The 18,482-nt window shown below is 47.0% G+C and overlaps 1 protein-coding gene across 12 annotated transcripts in view; it reads right to left on the bottom strand.

The window, feature by feature from the left end:
* The window catches only part of Ano6 (anoctamin 6), a 180,031-nt gene that overhangs the window by 50,450 nt on the left and 111,099 nt on the right, over positions 1-18,482 (bottom strand). For all 12 annotated transcript variants that reach the window (XR_015624134.1, XR_015624135.1, XR_015624132.1 and 9 more), the window contains 5 exon segments: positions 10,449-10,514; positions 9,044-9,328; positions 8,681-8,794; positions 6,602-6,717; positions 2,904-3,038 (listed from right to left, as the gene is read on the bottom strand). Coding sequence is in view for 7 of the 12 variants with exons in the window: in XM_087557551.1 (XP_087413677.1) it covers positions 2,904-3,038; positions 6,602-6,717; positions 8,681-8,794; positions 9,044-9,328; positions 10,449-10,514 (716 nt within the window). In the remaining 5 variants the exon portion in view is untranslated.

The following is an 18,482-nucleotide window of genomic DNA, read 5'->3' as shown; positions in this document are numbered from 1 at the left end:
TGGAGACAAAGTGTCAAGATGCCTGAGCCAATGGGAAACGTGTCTCACTCAGACCACCGCGCTCCACTCGTTGGCACCCAGAGGCTTACAGCTCTATCATAAAGCAAAATGTATTTAATCCAAACTCAAACGTCCCCATAGTCTTGACAAAAAATCTTCCAAGTCTTAATGTTTTCCAATGTTTCTTTTGAGAATTAAGGCGATCTCTAAATTGTACCTCCCCCAAAGAATCAAAAAGCAAATCACACGCTTTTAACCTATAATGTACAGATCATGCACTGCCATCTGAAGAGAGAGGCACAGGGGCACAGTGAAGAAATACTGGACCAAGGAAAGACCAGGACCCGGCAGGGAAAACAACGAATCCCATAGTTCCAAATTGGGTGTCTTAAACTTGGGTTTCAAGGCGCTCAGACGGCTCTTGCCCTCCGTTCCTCCAGGACTGGGTACACTCCCTGATGCAGCTCTCTTCTTGGCAGATATGGCTCTGGCATCTTTAACCTCATGGAGTCTCTACTGTAACCAGGCTTCACTTTCCCAGTTCCCCAAAATGAACTCTGAGGGCCTTCGTGCAAAGACCGCTCTGCCTCACGCTGCCTGCGCCTGGTGTCTTTCTGAAACCGTGGAGGCGGAGGCCATACCCTTTCTCTCTTCCATATTTTAGCCTCTAAAGCCAGCACCGTGTGAACAACACTGTCAAGTCTGACCTCCAACACCCACTTCATAAAGCATGGCTGCTGGGATGGTTTGCACATGCTTGGCTCATGGAGTGGCACTACTAGAAGGTGTGGCCTTGCTGGAGGAAGTGTGTCACTGTGGGGTGGGCTTGGAGACCCTCCTCCCAGCTGCCTGAGGATGCTCAGTCTGTTCCTGGCTTCCTTCGGGTGAAGATGTAGAAATCTCAGCTCCTCCTGCACCATGCCTGCCTGCATGCTGCCAGGCTCCTGCCTTGATGATAATGGACTGAACCTCTGAACCTGTAAGCCAGCCCCAATTAAACGGTATCCTTTATAAAACTTACATTGGTCATGGTGTCTGTTCACAGCAATAAGACCCCAACTAGGACAGCTGCATATACCCATACTCCAAGACTTGGGGATGGAGACAGTAGGATCCCAGAAACTCAGCGGTGAGCCAGTTTAGGAACAAGGTGAGCTTCTGGGTCATCGAGAGATGATATTGTCAAGATGTTAAGACAAACAGCAAGGAAGGAAGATCTGAGTTCTGCTCTGGCTTCTATGTGCTCCTATATTCGTGTGCGTGGACCACAGCTAACATCCAACCTATCTAACACACACACACACACACACACACACACCCCACTACCACCACCACCACACTCAATGCATACAGACACACACACACACACACACACCACCACCATCATACCCAATGCACACACACACACACACACACACACACACACACACAAACACACACACCATCACCACCACCACCACCAACCACCACGACCACCATCACACCAATGCACACAGACACACACACACCACCACCACTACCACCACACCTCATACGCAAATGGACCTTACAGAAATGAAGCCTGCTCATTCTGAAGATATATTCTGGGATGCCAAGTGGCAGCGGAACATTAGCCCAACGAAAAGCGGAAGACAAATGGAGGGAGGAGGCAGCAACGTTCAGATCTTAGTTACAGATTCCTTGTCATGAAGACAGAGAAGACTTCCAACAGCCAACTTGGGTACACGGGCCCTGTGGCCCGTCAGTGCGATAGGTCACGCGCCTATGTATCAGGCCAACAACCATGCAGCCTCAGAGCCAGTCTCACATGCTCAGGGCCTGGAAAACGTCATCGCCTCTGCCCTGAAGCCCATGAGCCACCGTCTGCCCCTTACACCTGGACAGAGGCCAGTCCATCAGGAGACAACAGAGAACACGGAAAGCAGACACATGATAATACAACTCGCAAGAGCACCTCAAAAACCCAGCGTTCCCCAGCACCCAGCGACTCCTCTTAGATCAGTGGTTCTCGGCTTTCCTCTTGCTGCGACCCATTAATACAGTTCCTCGTGTTGTGGTGGCCCCCAGTCATCAAATTATTTTTGTTGATCTGTCACAACTATAATTTTGATAGCTGTGAATCACAATGCACATATCTATGTTTTCTGGTGGTCGTAAGTGACCCCTGTGAAAAGGTCATTTGACCCCCAAAGGGGTCACGGCTCACGGGTTGAGAAGCACTGTCCTAAGATGCGGCTTTTGAATTCTAGTACCGAGCACCGACGGGCTATCGGGTACTTAGTTACCCCCCTTTCCGACATTATAAGGAATACTTTTGTAAAAGTAAGACAACAAAACCACAACTGGCCACTTGAGTTTCCTATCATGCAACTCTTCATTTAAGAAAAAAAAAATCATTTCGAAACAAAGAAAAAATCCCCAGCTTTCTCAGAAGGACCCTAAGAGTTCAGAGCTCTCATTGGCCCAGGTCTGCAAGGCTGTGTGAAACATTCCTCAGAAGCCAGAACTTCAAGGGCCTCCTTATCCTTTCTTCCTTCATACATTCATCCTTAGAATGTTGGGATGCTTATCTATCTATAACATATAGACATAGGGGTTGGGGATTTAGCTCAGTGGTAGAGCGCTTGCCTAGCAAACGCAAGGCCCTGGGTTCGGTCCCCAGCTCCGAAAAAAAACAAAACAACAACAACAAAAAAAACCATATAGACGTAACGCATCTGTCAGAGGCTGTGTTGGATTATCTGAGGAAAATGTTTCCCATTTCCTTTGTAACTATTCTCAGAACAAAGGAGGGAGGACCGTGCAATGTGTTTGCAATGAGTTCTTCTTTGCCCAAACACTCTAAAACCCTGGGAACACGTTTGGACTAATTACTGCGGCGACAAAGGTCAAAGTGAGATTACCTCCAAGTGCAGTTATCCTGATTAAGATATCCATAGAGGAAGCAGGCCACGCCCACCACAGCTGCTAGAAGGAGCATCTGCGTATAATAGCCCAGCCACGCGAAGTAGATTCCAATCTTCTCTCCGTAATACTTCCTGGAGAGAGAGAGAGAGAGAGAGAGAGAGAGAGAGAGAGAGAGAGAGAGAGAGAGAAGAAGAAGGAGGAGGAGGAGGAGGAGGAGGAGGAGGAGGGGAGAGAGAGAGAGGGAGGGAGGGAGGGACAGAGAGAAAGAGAGAGAACAGAAGGAGGAGGAGGAGGGGAGAGAGAGAGAGAGAAGAAGGAGGAGAAGGAGAGAGAGAGAGAGAGAGAGAGAGAGAGAGAGAGAGAAGGTATTTTTAGAGGCTCATTTCGTCACTGTGTAGCTTTGTCCTAGCATGGTTGCTTGGTTTTTAAGTAAAGGAGGTGGTGTTTTTTATGTAAAAACCTGATCCCGTTAACCCTTCCAGCATTCTCACCATCATACCAGCACCTGAGTTTAGCTATGGAACGGAAAGGATGCTACTCGAACAGGAGTGAATTTAAAAAGCAAGGAAGGAAGAAGCATGGTAGTTGGGGCAGATAGGGTATCCCTTGCTCTCGTGAAGTTGAGCACCATGTTACGGACTCCGAAAGACCCTTTGGTGTGCCGGAGTCTTCTGCCCATTTGGCTGGTTGCTATTAAGAACTTGGAGAAGATGCACAAAGTGCAGCATAAGACCCAAACCTTACAGATGGCGACACAGGCGTCTTCCCAAGTACAGGGAACATGTTTGATCCCATATGGTGTCACCCCTCCTCCAAACTGTCCTGGCCTCTCTCTACACAAACATACCTATATACCTATGATGCACTAAATACTAGTAGGAACATAGGAGTAGTTCTGGGAAGGCGGTCTCTCTCACAAAACATTGCCTTCTCTCTGACCGTAGGTAGTAAGGTGAGCAAGAAGCAGGAAAACACTGTTCCTGCCAGTGGTGCGTGAGGCCCAGGCAGCCACTGTGATATGGGTTTCTGTGAGTTGCTTTTGATTCCTGTCTTGGTCTGTGGGCTCAAGTGTTTCTGCTTGGAGTCTTACCTGGGTCTTCAGGTTTAATATGGAGCTGAGCTGGTCTCCTTGAGCCTCATTGTGAAGGTTTGTATATGCTTGGCCCAAGGAGTGGCACTGTTGGGAGGTGTGGCCTTGTTGGAGTAGGTGTGTCACTGTGGGCGTAGGCTTTAAGACCCTCATCCTAGCTGCCTGGAAGCCAGTCTTCTCCTAGTGGCCTTCAGATGAAGATGTAGAACTCCCAGCTCCCCCTGCACCATGCCTGCTGGAAACTGCCATGTTCCCACCTTGATGATAATGGACTGAACCTCTGAACCTGTAGGCCAGCCTCAATTAAATGTCATCCTTATAAAGACTTGCCTTGGTCATGGCGTCTGTTCACAGCAGTAAAACCCTAGCCAAGACACTCATCTAGTGGGGAACTCAGCTGGGAGCACAGCCTAGATCCCCAGGAGGCTGGACCAGATCATAGGACAGAGGTCAGCCCAGTGCTAAAGCTGCAAAAGAAGGCTAGAACCCATGTGGAGAGGAGTCAGGGCAAAAGAGGAGCATAGGATGACACTTTCTATTGACAGGGGCTTGGTGTCTGGCTCTGAGACAGCCAGAAAAGAGCAGGCTGGAATGGTGCCTGAAGGAAAGACCCTGGCATGGGTAGGGGCCATTTTGGCCTGTCTTTAACGTGTTCTTGCTATGCTTGGAGAGAGGCTTAAGTGATGCCAAAGGGCTTGTGGGCTGGAAGTTTGCTTGGTTCAGTTTTACAAAAAGAATCCCCCTCCCCTGTTTCTGAGAGAGGGTCTCTCACTATATAGACCTAGCTATCCTAGAACTCACTACATAGACCAGCCTGGTCTTGAACTCACAGAGATCTGCCTGCCTCTATCTCCCAAGTTCTGGGATTAAAGGCATGAGCCTGGTTAAATTTCCCCCTTCTGACAATCCCATGGAACTGTAGGCATGGGTCATCAACCTGAGTGCTCAGGAGGTTACTGGTGAAGCAACAAAAGGAAACTGGTTGAATGGGGCAGGGGCAGTTAACAAATGCATTTGATTTACTTAGAATAAGAACCCACTAAGCCCACGGCTGTGTAGTCTGATACAACTCATTTCCTACGAAAGTTCATTAATAAGACAGAAACTTCACAAGGATGACAACCTCAAAATATAGCCCTCCACCTGTGGGTTCTATACCCCGAGATTCAGTCAACCACTAACTGAAAACACCAGAGGGAATCTACGGTTACACCGTGCTGACCGCACCCAGTCAAGCCTGAAGACACTGGGGGCAGACGTCATCTGCATTGAGCATACCGAGACTTTTCTTCCTGTTTACTCCCTTCATGGCCCGGCAGAGCACTCGCCCGCGTACATGTTATTTACACCACCCTAGGGATCTTGAGGGATTGGAAAATGACTTATGGTTCATGGGAGGAAGGACATGGGCCACATGTAAAGGTGGTAGCCTTTTACGTGAGGGACTTGAACAGGTCTCCTTATTCTCAGAGGCTCCGGAAACCGGTGAATGCCCAGGGAAACTGTTTACATGTTTACGTCCACATACTACTATTTTATCTACAGGGTAATCAGAGCTCACAGAAGTACACTGTGTGACAATCATCCAGATAAAATTAAACGAGGCGGGACTATAGAGGACCAAGTGAAGTAATTAAAGGAGACTTCATGAGATAATTAATCTAACAAATGATTTTTAATGAGTGATCCCTGTTGTCCTTGGAGGTTATTTGGGAATAGAGGTGATGATGCCTGGACAGTGATGCTAGCAGCTGTCACCCGAGAGAGCAAGGCAGCTGGGTGGTGGGAGCCCCAGGATGCTCGTGCCCTGAAGTGAGGCCATGGTAACCAATAATAAACTGGACCACTCAAGACATTCACCTTCACAAAGACAGAGGAAACGGGAAACCATGCCAACAGGAGCACATGATGCTGCTTGTCAAGTATCCCTGCACAAAGTGGTCGGACAGGGATGATGTCACTGCTGCAAATGCGCAGGACAGAGGCGTGATTCAACATCACAGGGCCCAAACCACCAGCTTCTAACAGGAAATATTCCGAGACACGAGCCCCATGCAGTCACGATCTCCTATGACGTAATGAAATGACACCTAACGGCCCAGGTGAGTTAATGACACTCACTCCTGTGCAATCAAGAATTCTAAGTCCCCGACAGGTAACCTCTAACCCCTGGGCAGTTCCTGGGAGAGAAGGGAGTCTTTCCATTCATGGTGGGAACACAGTAATACTTTCTGCTCACCTAAATCATACTGGGGTGGAGAGAGTATGCCCATGGGATGACTCCGGATGGAGCCGACCATGAAAGAAAGACCAATCCATGACTGTCAAGTTGGGCCATGAGACCAGTGAGACTGTTGGACCCGCAGGGTAAGAAGAGACTGGATTTTATGTTCAATACCAGGGATCAAATCCAGGGCAGGCTTCACCACTGATTTAAGAGCAGACACTGAGACACATAAGTTATGCTCCATCTACTGTGGGTACGGATAAACCCTGGTATGAGAAACCTCTGGTAACACAAAGCTGGGTGAGCCCCTCTGGTTGGCAATGGTGTGTGAAAGCTACCATGCTCACACACACCACAGGGTATCCTCTGCTGCTCACCTGATAAGATCCAAGGGCTGTTTCTTGTATATACTCCGAGGGTGAGCCCATTCCCTGTACAGGAGGTAACGCTCGCTAGGACAGTTGGGGTCTTCCGACTTATAGTTGAATTTGCACTGAGAAGCAGAAGGAAAGAAATGAGCATCATGGTCCTCAGTTTACACATCTGCTAAATAGGGCACTAATGGCTATTGAGGGAAAAGTCCCTGCCCCTTGTCAGAAGGGACAGACATGCCATTTAATAGTTAGTGATTCTAAAATAAGGGTGATCCCTGTTGCCCTTGGAGGTTATTTGGGAATAGAGATGACAATGGATGCTTCGGTAGTGATGCTAGCAGCTGTCACTCCTAGAGAGCAAGGCAGCCAGGTGGTGGGAGTCCCAAAGATGCTGATGTCTTGAAGTGAGGCCACGCTAATTGATGAGAAACTGGACCGCTCAAGACCTTAGGTCCTCACAATCAAGGAACATCTGTCGGAAAGCCTACCCCACCTTGGATGGTGGGGAGTCCCGAACACTGGCTGTGAGTAGCAGGCCACTGCTAAAGCCAGTGTTTCGCTATCTCTCAGTTTAGTAATTACGTTGATGATACACAGACAATAAGTAACAGAGACTGTATTGGGTCAGCCAGGAAGCTGACCAGAGCCAGTCAGAGCCTCTTGTCTCTGAATCCAAGCCTCCCTTTTCCTGTCTGACCTATTCTTCTGTTCACATACAGAACTATAGTATCACAAATCCTTGGTGAGAGCCCTGACCTTTGTTTGCCTCCTACTCACACCATAGGATTACTCCAGGCTTAGCTAGAGGGAAGACTAGGGTACACACGAATGTCAACTGAACACTCTAGTATGGTGGTGTCCCACTCTAACATCCAGAGAGCATTATGCAACCATCCCCGAGGTTCCTATGTTTCCATTGCTAATTTTGCTGGGGCACAAAAAATAGAACAAACTCTCAGGCTTGGTGGCCACCGCATCTCCCAAGAGGCTCAGTCCTTGCCATCTCGCCCCCACCTCCCAGTCTCCGTTTATCCATGTGAAACAAGTACTTGTCTGATGCTCTAGCTTTGTTTGGATACATTGTGCACTTCAAGATTGTCCTCAGCTCCCAATGCACAGAACACAAAGTAGCAATGATCAAACACAGTGTTTGCTTTCTTTGGTTGCACAGATTTAGACAGATCAGTAGTAAGTGCAGCAAAGTAACAGCGCAATTGACATGGAATTTAGCCTGATTCAGTGACAGGATACAGTAAACACTCTTAGATATATACTGACCTCACATAAATGTGGTCCTGAAGGGCTGGAGTGATCATCTTTTAAAAACTCAGCCCATAAGAGATATGCCGGCAGCTTTATAAATATCCCTGAATCCAAGGGGCCATGATACCCTTTGAACAGTCCTCCCTCAGTGTCAATAATACGGTGTTTTGTCACTGTGACACGAACCCTGATAAACCCCGTTTTAAATGCTGTGGTACAGCCTGGAAATACTATTCCAAAGGGGGAAAGTCTATCTACAGAAAATGTCAAATGAGAATTTCTAACATGTTTTCCTCACACACAAACAAACGGGCAGCCCCACTTTTTTTCTGGTAATGACGTCCGTCAGCAATTGTGAAGCTAGCCATCATTTGTATGACAGGGACTAAAAGTTTATATAAGTTTTATGGACTCCCGAAACAGCTCCACGAGGTAGGAACCATTACAACGCATTCCTTACTGACAAGGACATGAGGGGACAGAGAGAATATACGTCTCACAAGGGCTTCTAGCTGGACAGCGGAAGAGTGAGACTTTACCTTCTGACACACAGAGTGAGTGCTGCCCTGTATGATCTGTGTTGTTGCCACTTTACTCAGAGCAGGGAACTGTTCCTTCTCCCTAGTCCTGAAAACCCAGCACTGTCTCTACCCCTGGGCTCTGTCAGTGAAGACTCCCTGCATCTTTCTTGCCCTGAATCAGCTTGTGATCTTTCACGACATCATCTTTGTCTTATTGAGGAAGAGGCAGAAGGCCAGGGAGTCTAGTCCTTCCCTCTCTCACCAGAATACTCAGGGACATCTTTGCCGTTTGACTTACGTCGTGCAGAGGGAACGCTGCTTTGTAGATGCCAGAACTGACCAGTCTATTAATCCCAAATTTGTTAACGTTGTTCATCACTTGGTATTTGACCCGAGAGAGGATGAAATAAACCTGAAAAGATTTCAAAACAGACTGTGTTGTTTTTTTTTTTTCTCCATGGTGGAACCAGTGGCCTATGCGACCTTGTCTATCACTATAGCAGAAAACCATCGGTGCTAAAATCACACCGCCACTGCTAATAATAGTTAGTAGGTTTCCGTTTCTAAAAACAAAACCACCACAGCTCAACCAAGCGACTAATTATTCAATAGCAGGTTTCGAGTCTCATCTAAACAGAGGCCATGTTCAGTTTGGACGTACAATGCGACTTCTGGTGGCGGGATTGAAGAAGGAGTCTCTGTCAAGGATGTAGAAGTCATTCATCCGGCTCTTCTCAAAGGGGGCAGTGAAGAACTCCTGCTCCGGCTTGATGACACTCTCATTCACACGGAGGACCTTGGTGAACCAGTTGAAGGTGTCAAAGGTGGAACGAGTCTTCAGGTCATTGGGCTTTAGTGGGAGCTTGATGTGCATGATCTCAGCATAGGTGCACAGCACTTCCCAGGGCGCATGCACTTTGACGAACACAAGCTTGTCATCAGAAACCTGGGAAGGAGCGACAGAAAACCAAGCAATGATTTTCACAAGTTTAAGGAACAGATTCTTTGCTCCCCATGGTCCAGTGGAAAATCCATGCAAAGTGAAGATATCAGATCTACAAATGATTATGTATAAATATATAGGTATATGTCTATATCTTTAGTTTGAGGGCTGGAGAGATGACTCAGTGGTTAAGAGCACTGACTGCTCTTCCAGAGGTCCTGAGTTCAAATCCCAGCAACCACATGGTGGTTCACAACCATCTATAGTGGGTTCTGATGCCTTCTTCTGGTGTGTCTGAAGACAGCTACAGTGTACTTATGTATAATAAATAAATATATCTAAAAAAAACCCCTTTAGTTTGAGTTTAAAAACATAAGACTAGAAAGTGTTTAAATATTTAAGTCTTACTTGTGAGTGTGTGTCTGTATGTCACTTGTGCGTGCACACTATGCATGTGCACATGCATACAGGTGGCCCACAGCAGCCAGAAGAGAGGGACAGACCCCTTGGAGCTAGCGTTACAGGCAGATGGGCTGGGAACTGAACGTTGGTCCTCTGCAGGAGCCCCCAATGCTCCTAAATGCGGAGCCATCCCCCAACACGGTCTAAGTGAGTGACTTGGAATAACAACACTAGAATATTCACGGTAGTGTCGCACCAACGAAAAAGAACTCTAAACCTGAAAACTGGCTGCTTAATCTACATCTACCCATTGTGCTATAAGGCCACGGATGTCAAAGAATTTATACTTGCTGCTCTAGATACGCAGTCTGTGTAATAAAGGAAAAAGCAAGTAATAAAACTGAAGCCATCCCTTCTTCCCAGAAAGACGTGAATACATGGTGTACCCGTTGGTCACACATGTGGACGTCAGAGGATGACTCTTGGTGGTCCGCTCTCATCGACAGCCATGCAAGCCTGGGATGGAACTTGGGCTGTCGGGTTTTTGTGGTGGGTGCTGCGCCCACGGAGACATCTCACTGTCCTGTGGTACAGGCTTTGCTTATCTCCTTTCACACTCCACTGCACGATTCCTGGGCCACTCCCCCTCCCACAATTCCAAGGGATGCATAAAATCCCAGGCACGGTGGTTAGCAACTGTTTCAAAGGCGCTAACACTTACAGATCTTGTGGCTTCCAGCTGCAGGCCGTGGCTGATGAGGTTAGATTCGTATGCTTGCCTTTTCCTCTGACAAAAGAGACAGAACACATGTTAGACGGCCGGGTTTAGCAGAAGAGACTATTTTTTTTTCCTTAAAAGTATTTAAGAAGCTATTTTCTTAACTGTTGGCCTTGAGGAGACATATTTGCTCAAAATGGAACAAAAGTAGTCAGCCCACTCGTGTTACAGAGGTGTTAGCCTCCAAGAGAATGCAAGAGTGTAATGATTTCCTGGATTCTCTCTAGAGGACTGAGAGTGGCCCTGGGGGGCCTCTGGTCCTTTAGGCATCAATAAAAATCGCTGTGACACAATCTCTGGCTCCCGAGAGCACAGAAAAGGAACTTTTTGAGTTTCATTCCTTGATGCTATTTCCCAGATGTTAAAGATTCCAGATTTTAAACTTTTATTACTATATTATACATTCAAATGATTCAATATTAGATGCATGTAGATTTACACACAAACACATACACACATACACATAGGCATAAACACACACACACAGACATACACACACACACACTCCATGCATGCCTTAACTAAGGCGATACAACAATACAGAAAACCCTAACAAGATTCAAAGTATTTGCAGCGAAATGTTCATAAAGCCAAACATCTCTAAGTATACAAAACAGGGAACTCTCTGATGATACCGTACCACTCCCAAGTTACGGGGCCAACTCACGAGACGCACATGCATACATGTGAACGCGAATAAAGCTTAATAAAGTAAATGTTTAAAAAAATTACTAGCCTTACGCTTCTTAATTCAAACCAAAGAATCATCTTTAAGTGAAAAATGTATAATCACTTGCAGATCTGATATTAATTTATTTTCGCTGCATACGTTGGATGGACTATTATATCCTATATGGCCAGGCATCTGCAGAAACCATGCAGACGTGCGGACTTCTGCCCTCATAGCCCTTCGTGATGTATCAGGCAGAGGCTAAAATAAGTCCTTTCTTGCTCACATTGCTTCTGGACATGGGGTTGGGCAGATCAATAACAGGGAAACAACACAGGAAGCAGTTGTGCTGTGAGAACGACAGAGAAGGTGGGTGGACAGACAAGTGGCTTGAAAACACAGCACTGGGGGGGCTGGAGAGATGGCTCAGTGGTTAAGAGCACTGACTGCTCTACCAGAGGTCCTGAGTTCAAATCCCAGCAACCACATGGTGGCTCACAACCATCTGTAATGGGATCCGATGCCCTCTTCTGGTGTGTCTGAAGACAGCGACAGTGTACTCACATACATTGAGAGGAAAACACACACACACACACACACACAACACTGACTAGACTGAAACTCCAACTGCATGTATCACCTCTACAGCCCACGGGAGGTAACCAAGTCCCTGTGTGCTGCCTTTTCATCTGTTCATACTTCAGGAGCGATTTTCACACCATGGTAAGGTCTGACCACATAGACTGAATTCCCATTCTTGAGGCAGCCCTCTCCCTGATGCCAGCAGAGAATGGTGGATGACTTGATTTTTTTTCTGCTTTTTGTTTGTTTGTTTTTTGCAACAGCCACATGCTGCTGGACCAAGGTCACGATAGTCCAGAGGTAGCAGTCAGCCACTTTACTCAGAGAGCACCACTCCTGACTTGCCCCAGCGAGGAGCAGAGAAGTCCCTGAGGCGCTGTGGCCCCAAACACCGAAAAATCCCGTTAATAAGTTGTGAACACCCAGTATGTGGCTAACCCTGTGTCCACATGGAATGTCCCTGGTGACGTCCTATGGAAACGTCAGAACCGGATATGGTTTGATTTGTACTCAGTGATCTCATAGTTCTAATAATAAGCAGAGACCACTTTGCACACGTTGAGACATAACCTAGAGGAGAGAGAAACCAAAGCAAGGGCTAGAACACCCTAGAGAAGAACACCTGGCTGGCCTGAAGCCCTGGACTCAAAACCATGAGAAGGCTCAAGGCGCTGTCTCCCCGCTTCCCTGGTTCCCAGCAAGTGCTGGGCCCCTCTGAGGGCAGCCTCACCATCTCTCCAAATAGTCTCTGGGTGTTTTGACCTTTTCTAACCATGGCCTGTCTTAATTCCAGCTCACCTTGGGAAGTAACTTATCTCCACAGCCTTTCTTCATCTAGAGTAGAACGGTCATGTCTGTTCTCTTAGGGCAATGCAACCTTATTCCTGACCACTTCTTTACCAGTGAAGAAAGACACTTGGATTATGTGGAGTTGGAATGAGAATGGCCCTCATACACTTGAATGTTTGGTTCCCAGTCCATAGAACTGATTTGGAAGGGTTAAGAGGCATAGCCTTGTTTGACAGGGTATGTCACTGGGGGCAGGGTTTTGAGGTTCCAAAAGCATAGGCCAGCCAGCCAGTCAGTCAGTCAGTCAGTCAGTCAGTCAGTCAGTCTTCCTAACCCCTTGTGCGTGTGTGTGTGTGTGTACTTGTGTGTGGTGTGTGTGTGTGCATACACATGTGTGCAGTGTGGTATGTGTTCGGTATTTGGTACTGTCTAAGGCTTGGGACATCCCCTGGGGTCTTGGAATGCACCCCTCACATATGAGGGGAGAGCACTGTCCTCTATGCATTTATTAGTTTCTTATATAAACGCTTACTAAGGTTCTGTTATATTTCAGGGAATTTACAAACTTCTCAACACACAAAGAATTTTTTCCATGTGCCCAATAGAAGATCCAAAGGGAAATTGTCCATGACCTCAGACTTTCTCTCATGTTAGGGCAGAAACACTTATTCAAGCTACCAGGCATTGCAGCTGATGTCTGTGTTTGCTTTGGACATCCAACATTTCAGGTCATTGCAGACCCTGGATCCGCTACAGGGGGCATGCAGAGCTATTCCTCCCCTCCCTAGTTCAGTGGCTCTCAACCGTCCTAATACTGTGACCCTTCAATACAGTTCTCCATGTTGTGGTGACCCCCCCAACCACAAAATTATTTCATTGCTCCTTCATAACTGCAATTCTGCTGTTGTGAATTGTGATGTATATATCTGATATTCAACCTCTGTGGCAGGGTCATTCAGTTCTCAAAGGGGTTGCAATACACAGGTTGAAAACTGCTGGCCTAGTGTCTAGTCAAGTTCAGCTCTATTCTAGACCCTATGTCCTGAGTGGTTCTTTTGTTATTGCTGTTGGTATGGGCATCTTTTCCTTTTTCCTCCTCCTCCTCCACCTCTTCCCTCTCCTTCCTCTTCGAAGTTGATGCAAATTACAAACCTATGAGAGAGGGACCCTCAACTGAGAAAACGTCTCCATCAGATTGCTTGTAGGCAAATCTGTAGGGCATTTCCATAGTTGATGGTTGATGGGAAAGGGCCCATCCCACTGTGGGTGGTGCCATCCGTGGACTGGTGGTCCTGGGTTCTATAAGAGAGCAGTCAGAACAAGCCGTGAGGATCAAGCCAGTAGGCAGCACCCCTCATGGCCTCTGCATCAGTTCTTGCCTCCAGGCTCCCACTTTGTACCCACTATGAACTCTCTCCATTGGTGGGGTGTGGCCTGGGAGTTGGAAAATGAAATAAACTCTTCTCTTCCCAAGTTGCTGTTGGTCATAGTCGAAGTGGAAACTTGAGGGATCTTTGGAAGGTCAGTTGTGTCGGATGGTGTTTTGCTAAGGCAAATGCATGGTATGCCAGGCCTTCTTGCGGACTGTGTGGACTCGGACTGATTGGCAGAGTGATGTCAGTTGAGACAGACTCAAGGGCTGAGGCAAGACCTGTGGAGGACACGTGATGCTTGGAAGGAATATAAAAAGGACTCGAGGGACAGCGATGAAGGCTGAGCTCGGCTTGCTGATAGAGCTTGCTGGACAGTGATGGAGGCTGAGCTCGGCTTGCTGTGCAGTGCTTCAGGCTCACATCTTTGATGATCTTCACTTTGCCAAGAGAGGCACAGCCAAGAACTTTTCCTGGCATTCCTCTTGGCCCTGGTCCCTGGTCCATCCTGTTGCCTTGTGCCGAGGCTGAGGCCTGGCTGTCGTATTTGCTATCCCAACTCAACCAAACTGGACTGCTGGTGTGTCCGTGAAGTGTTTGCAAATTCACCAAGCTGCCTCTGCTGACGTGTGAAGTGAACTGTCGATGTCCAGACAACATGGACGGGAGTTGCTCCAAAGAACCCTTTCTAAACAGGTCCACTTCCCCCATATCCTTTCTTTCCCGCTACCTCCGGTGGGTGCTGGGCTACAAGGGAGGTTAAAGCATTTAAGAACCATCATTGAAAATAGGCTTTGAAAAAAATTAAAGTTACACACGGTGTTCGTTGCAGCAACAGAAGCCCTAACTAACACAGCCTGAGTTGGAGACCATGTGTCGCCATGCAAGGAAGAACTCGCTGTGGAGAGGTGAAACAGGTGCCAACTCCAGAGATGGACTCAACAGGAAGCTGTTGGCTACCCCAATGGTGGCAGGGATTTCAACTAATATTTTACTTGTTCCTTCTCTGTCAGTGTGACAAAATTCTCAACAGAAATAACTTAAAGGAGGAAGGCTGGTTGCAGCAGTGGCCTGCTTACATGGTAGTGGATAGGAAGCTCAGGCCAGAACCAAAGGTGAGCACAACCTGTAAAATCCTCTTCCTCGTGGTCGACCTCTGCCAGCCGTGTCCTGACTTTCTCAGAGTTCCCCAGCTTCCTAAAACAGTTCTACAAGTCGGGAAACATGAGCCATTGGGCAGGGAGTCATGAGCCATTGGGGCATTTCGGTTCAAAATCTCACATGTATGAAGACTCGGGCTCAAGCATTTAGGTCTTAGAACAGCTGAAGTGTCAGCCAGAGGTGGGTCATCTCCCATACTTTAAGGAGTATTTTAATATTTAAATGCTGGTAAAAACAAAACAAAACAAAACAAAACACATCAACAGCAATTGGTTCTGTTACAAATGCCATGCTCCACTACTCACAATGCTCAACTGTCTCCTTTCTGACCAGCAGCCACCCACTAGGGAGCCCACTCATGCTTGGCACCCAACCAGCAGAACCCTATTCTGTTTGTGGGCTAGCTTCCTTCCTCACTGAGACAATGGTGGCCACTCACTGCACACCTACAGCTTTCTTCCTTCCGACCCACTAACCGCGGCCACCATCTCTCTCCGTGGCAGCGGAAATCCACCCATTTCTTGAGCTCACTGGGACACGCCTTCTATTTTCTCACTGTTCTTACCGGTTGGCCACAAATCAACTCAAAAGCTTTCCTTTCTACGACCATCACATATCCCACGGTCCTCTGGACTTTTATTACCACTCCTGCCCCTAGAGATTTTGGTGTTTTAATATCAGTATCATCAGTACTTAATATAGACCTATAAAATAGTATGCGCACCATAAATGTTTGATGAATGAGTAAATGAACGCAGTGTAGATTAATGGCTCCCTGTTACTCAGAGACCAACTGGCATGTTGGAATGCTACAGTGTAACAACCGGCTTCCTTAGTCCTTAGCTCCCAGTGAGCCTTTACTGCAACTGGGTCTGGCAAGATATGGTGGAGGAGGAGAGGTAGAGTTTTATCTTGGAGTACCCCAATATCAGAGAGAACAAGGCTTCCAGGGCAGTGGAGGCTTACAGACAACCACAGAGTTTAAGAGGAAGACGGAAGAGGTAAGTTCTGGGAGCTGGGCTATTCTGCCATCAGACATACCAAACAAACCACTCTTGTCTTGGTCCTGTCAACTGCACCAACCACAGACATTATACACTGAGTGTTGCAGACCAGACATGGTCCGTTTTCCCACAGATTTTCTTCTGAATGGAGGCTATGCCTATTCACTAGTTTCACAGGCCCTCTGTACTCTTAAAAGCTACTCTGCCCCAAACAGCCCCTTTCAGTTCTCATACTTGGGATTTCCCTTTATTCCTGGGTTTGGGGCAAGAGTGAAATCTTAGCCCTTCCGTTTTCCACCTCCGTGAGGCTGGGCACTAATTTGAGATAAGAACCACTGTTCGTTCATTGCTTACATCTCTAGAGTCAGTGAAGAAATCGCTTCACTCTAGGGTTAAAGATTAAATAGGACGCCTGGGACTCAGTGTAACACATGACACGTAGTACCCAGTCCCTTCTACTCTTCAGGACTTCAGGAATCACCTCTCCGCCCTAATGCCAGAAACCTGAGAAGACTGGCAGTAACCATCCGCTCTGCCTCTACTCTGTACGCTCAGTGACCCCGTCCCGACGGAGGCACCTGCCCCATTCTACAGGAGTGCTTCCAGGGGATCTTAACCCTCAGGTACCTGGTCTGCCACCTTCCTAGCTTTTGTGGCCACCCCGATCTTGATCTTTAAACTAGGTCTTTGATATCTAAGGAGAGTGTATTCTTTCCATCCTCTTCTCTGAGTGCCCCAAGGCCACTAGACACGGTTACACATGTGCCCATCACAGATGCAGAAGAACACAAAACCGTCCCTCAATCTCATTTGAAAACCTTAGTAATATTCTTGCAGGGAGACGGGCTAATTTTATTTAGCCAACCTCAAAGCATTAGGTATTTGGGTTGCTTTTAATTTTCCCTGTTATAAAAAAAAAAAATCCTCGTAGAACAGTCTCCACACGCCCTTTGTTTCTTCCTCGGGGCGAGATCCTAGAAGTAGAAATGCCCGATCAAGTGCGTTTGAAAGTCCTTTAACACGTACAGCCATGCTGCCCCCCGAGAAGGCTGCACTAATTTATCTTATTTTCATCCTTATTTGGTTCACAAGATGTTGACCGGAGCATAATTGGTAGAGCTTGGAGACTGCCTTGGAATGCCCCCCGACAAACTATAATAAATACGTAAGCATTTGACTCAAGGACAGGCCATTCACATTTGCTTGAACATGTTAATAAGCCCGGTGTCACTTTAACAAGACAGATTCTCAAAGAACCAATGGCATATTTTAAAAAAATTGATCTAAACAGTTTTACTTATGTCAAGCAATGAAAGCAAGGGAGGGAGTGTGTGTGTGTGTCTGTGTGTGTGTGTGGGGGGGGGGGCGCATGTCTACTCTATTTGTCAAACAGTCACGGAGTGGGAAGGGGCCGCTCACTTCAAAAGACTTCTGGAGCCTGTGTGTGAAATCGTCACCTGCACTTCTCAGCAGAACTCACACGGCATCGGTAACCATTCTTGACAACGGAAAAATTAGTGCAGGACATCGTCTACGTTAAGACCAAACACAATTAATATTGCATATTGACTGGCACAGCCATTGCTCAATAAATATTTGAACAAATGGTTATCTGAAGACATAGTTTTAACTGAAATTTACCTCAGGGGCTTGCTGGGAAACCTTACATAAGAAACCTAACCTTACATAAGAAACTTAGAGTCTTTTTTTTTTAATCGAGTCATAAAGCAAGTTGTGCTGTAAATTCCTACATCCCCGTGGAAGCAAAATCCACAGCAAGGCAATGAGATTGACCTTCTTCACGTACGGCATTCTGGTAAAGACAAAGTGGCTACTCCCTTGTCACTATGTGTCCCTCACGGGATGAAGCACACACGGGTCCACTGCCATCCGGGAGAGTGGGCCTACAATGCAGAGTGAAGAAGAGAGAGAGAGAGAGCAGCTCCCCCACCCACCATCCTGAAACACGATTTATTTATATCGCCTCTGAGAGACTCATAAAGCTGTCAGAGACGTAAAGAACTCAGAGATTAAAGCCGCAAAGGACAGACGGACATAGTTAAAGAAGCCTTCTGTCTGGAAACACTGTGGGTTACTGACTCCACGTCTCAATGGCTTAACAAAGTGTCTGCTGCACAGGACTTACCTGTGAACCACACTGTGCAAATCCTGGTTGTAAACAGGACGCGGAACCTGCCTTGTCAGTGGAAAAATCAGGGACCTCGGAGACTGAGAAGTCAGAGAGTGGAGGACGCCGGGGTTAGACTCGATGAATATAGGTAGATTAACTTCTCATATCCTTCTAACTCCATTAAGCAAAGTACCATTGGCTCTGTTATTTTATTTTTGTATTTTTATTTTCATTTGGCTCATCTCTGCAAAGTCTACAAAGATGCACACA

The sequence above is a fragment of the Rattus norvegicus genome, chromosome 7 (assembly GCF_021556685.1).
Source record: "Rattus norvegicus strain SHRSP/BbbUtx chromosome 7, alternate assembly SHRSP_T2T, whole genome shotgun sequence".
Lineage (NCBI taxonomy): Eukaryota > Metazoa > Chordata > Mammalia > Rodentia > Muridae > Rattus > Rattus norvegicus.
This window is presented reverse-complemented; position numbering and strand designations above follow the sequence as displayed.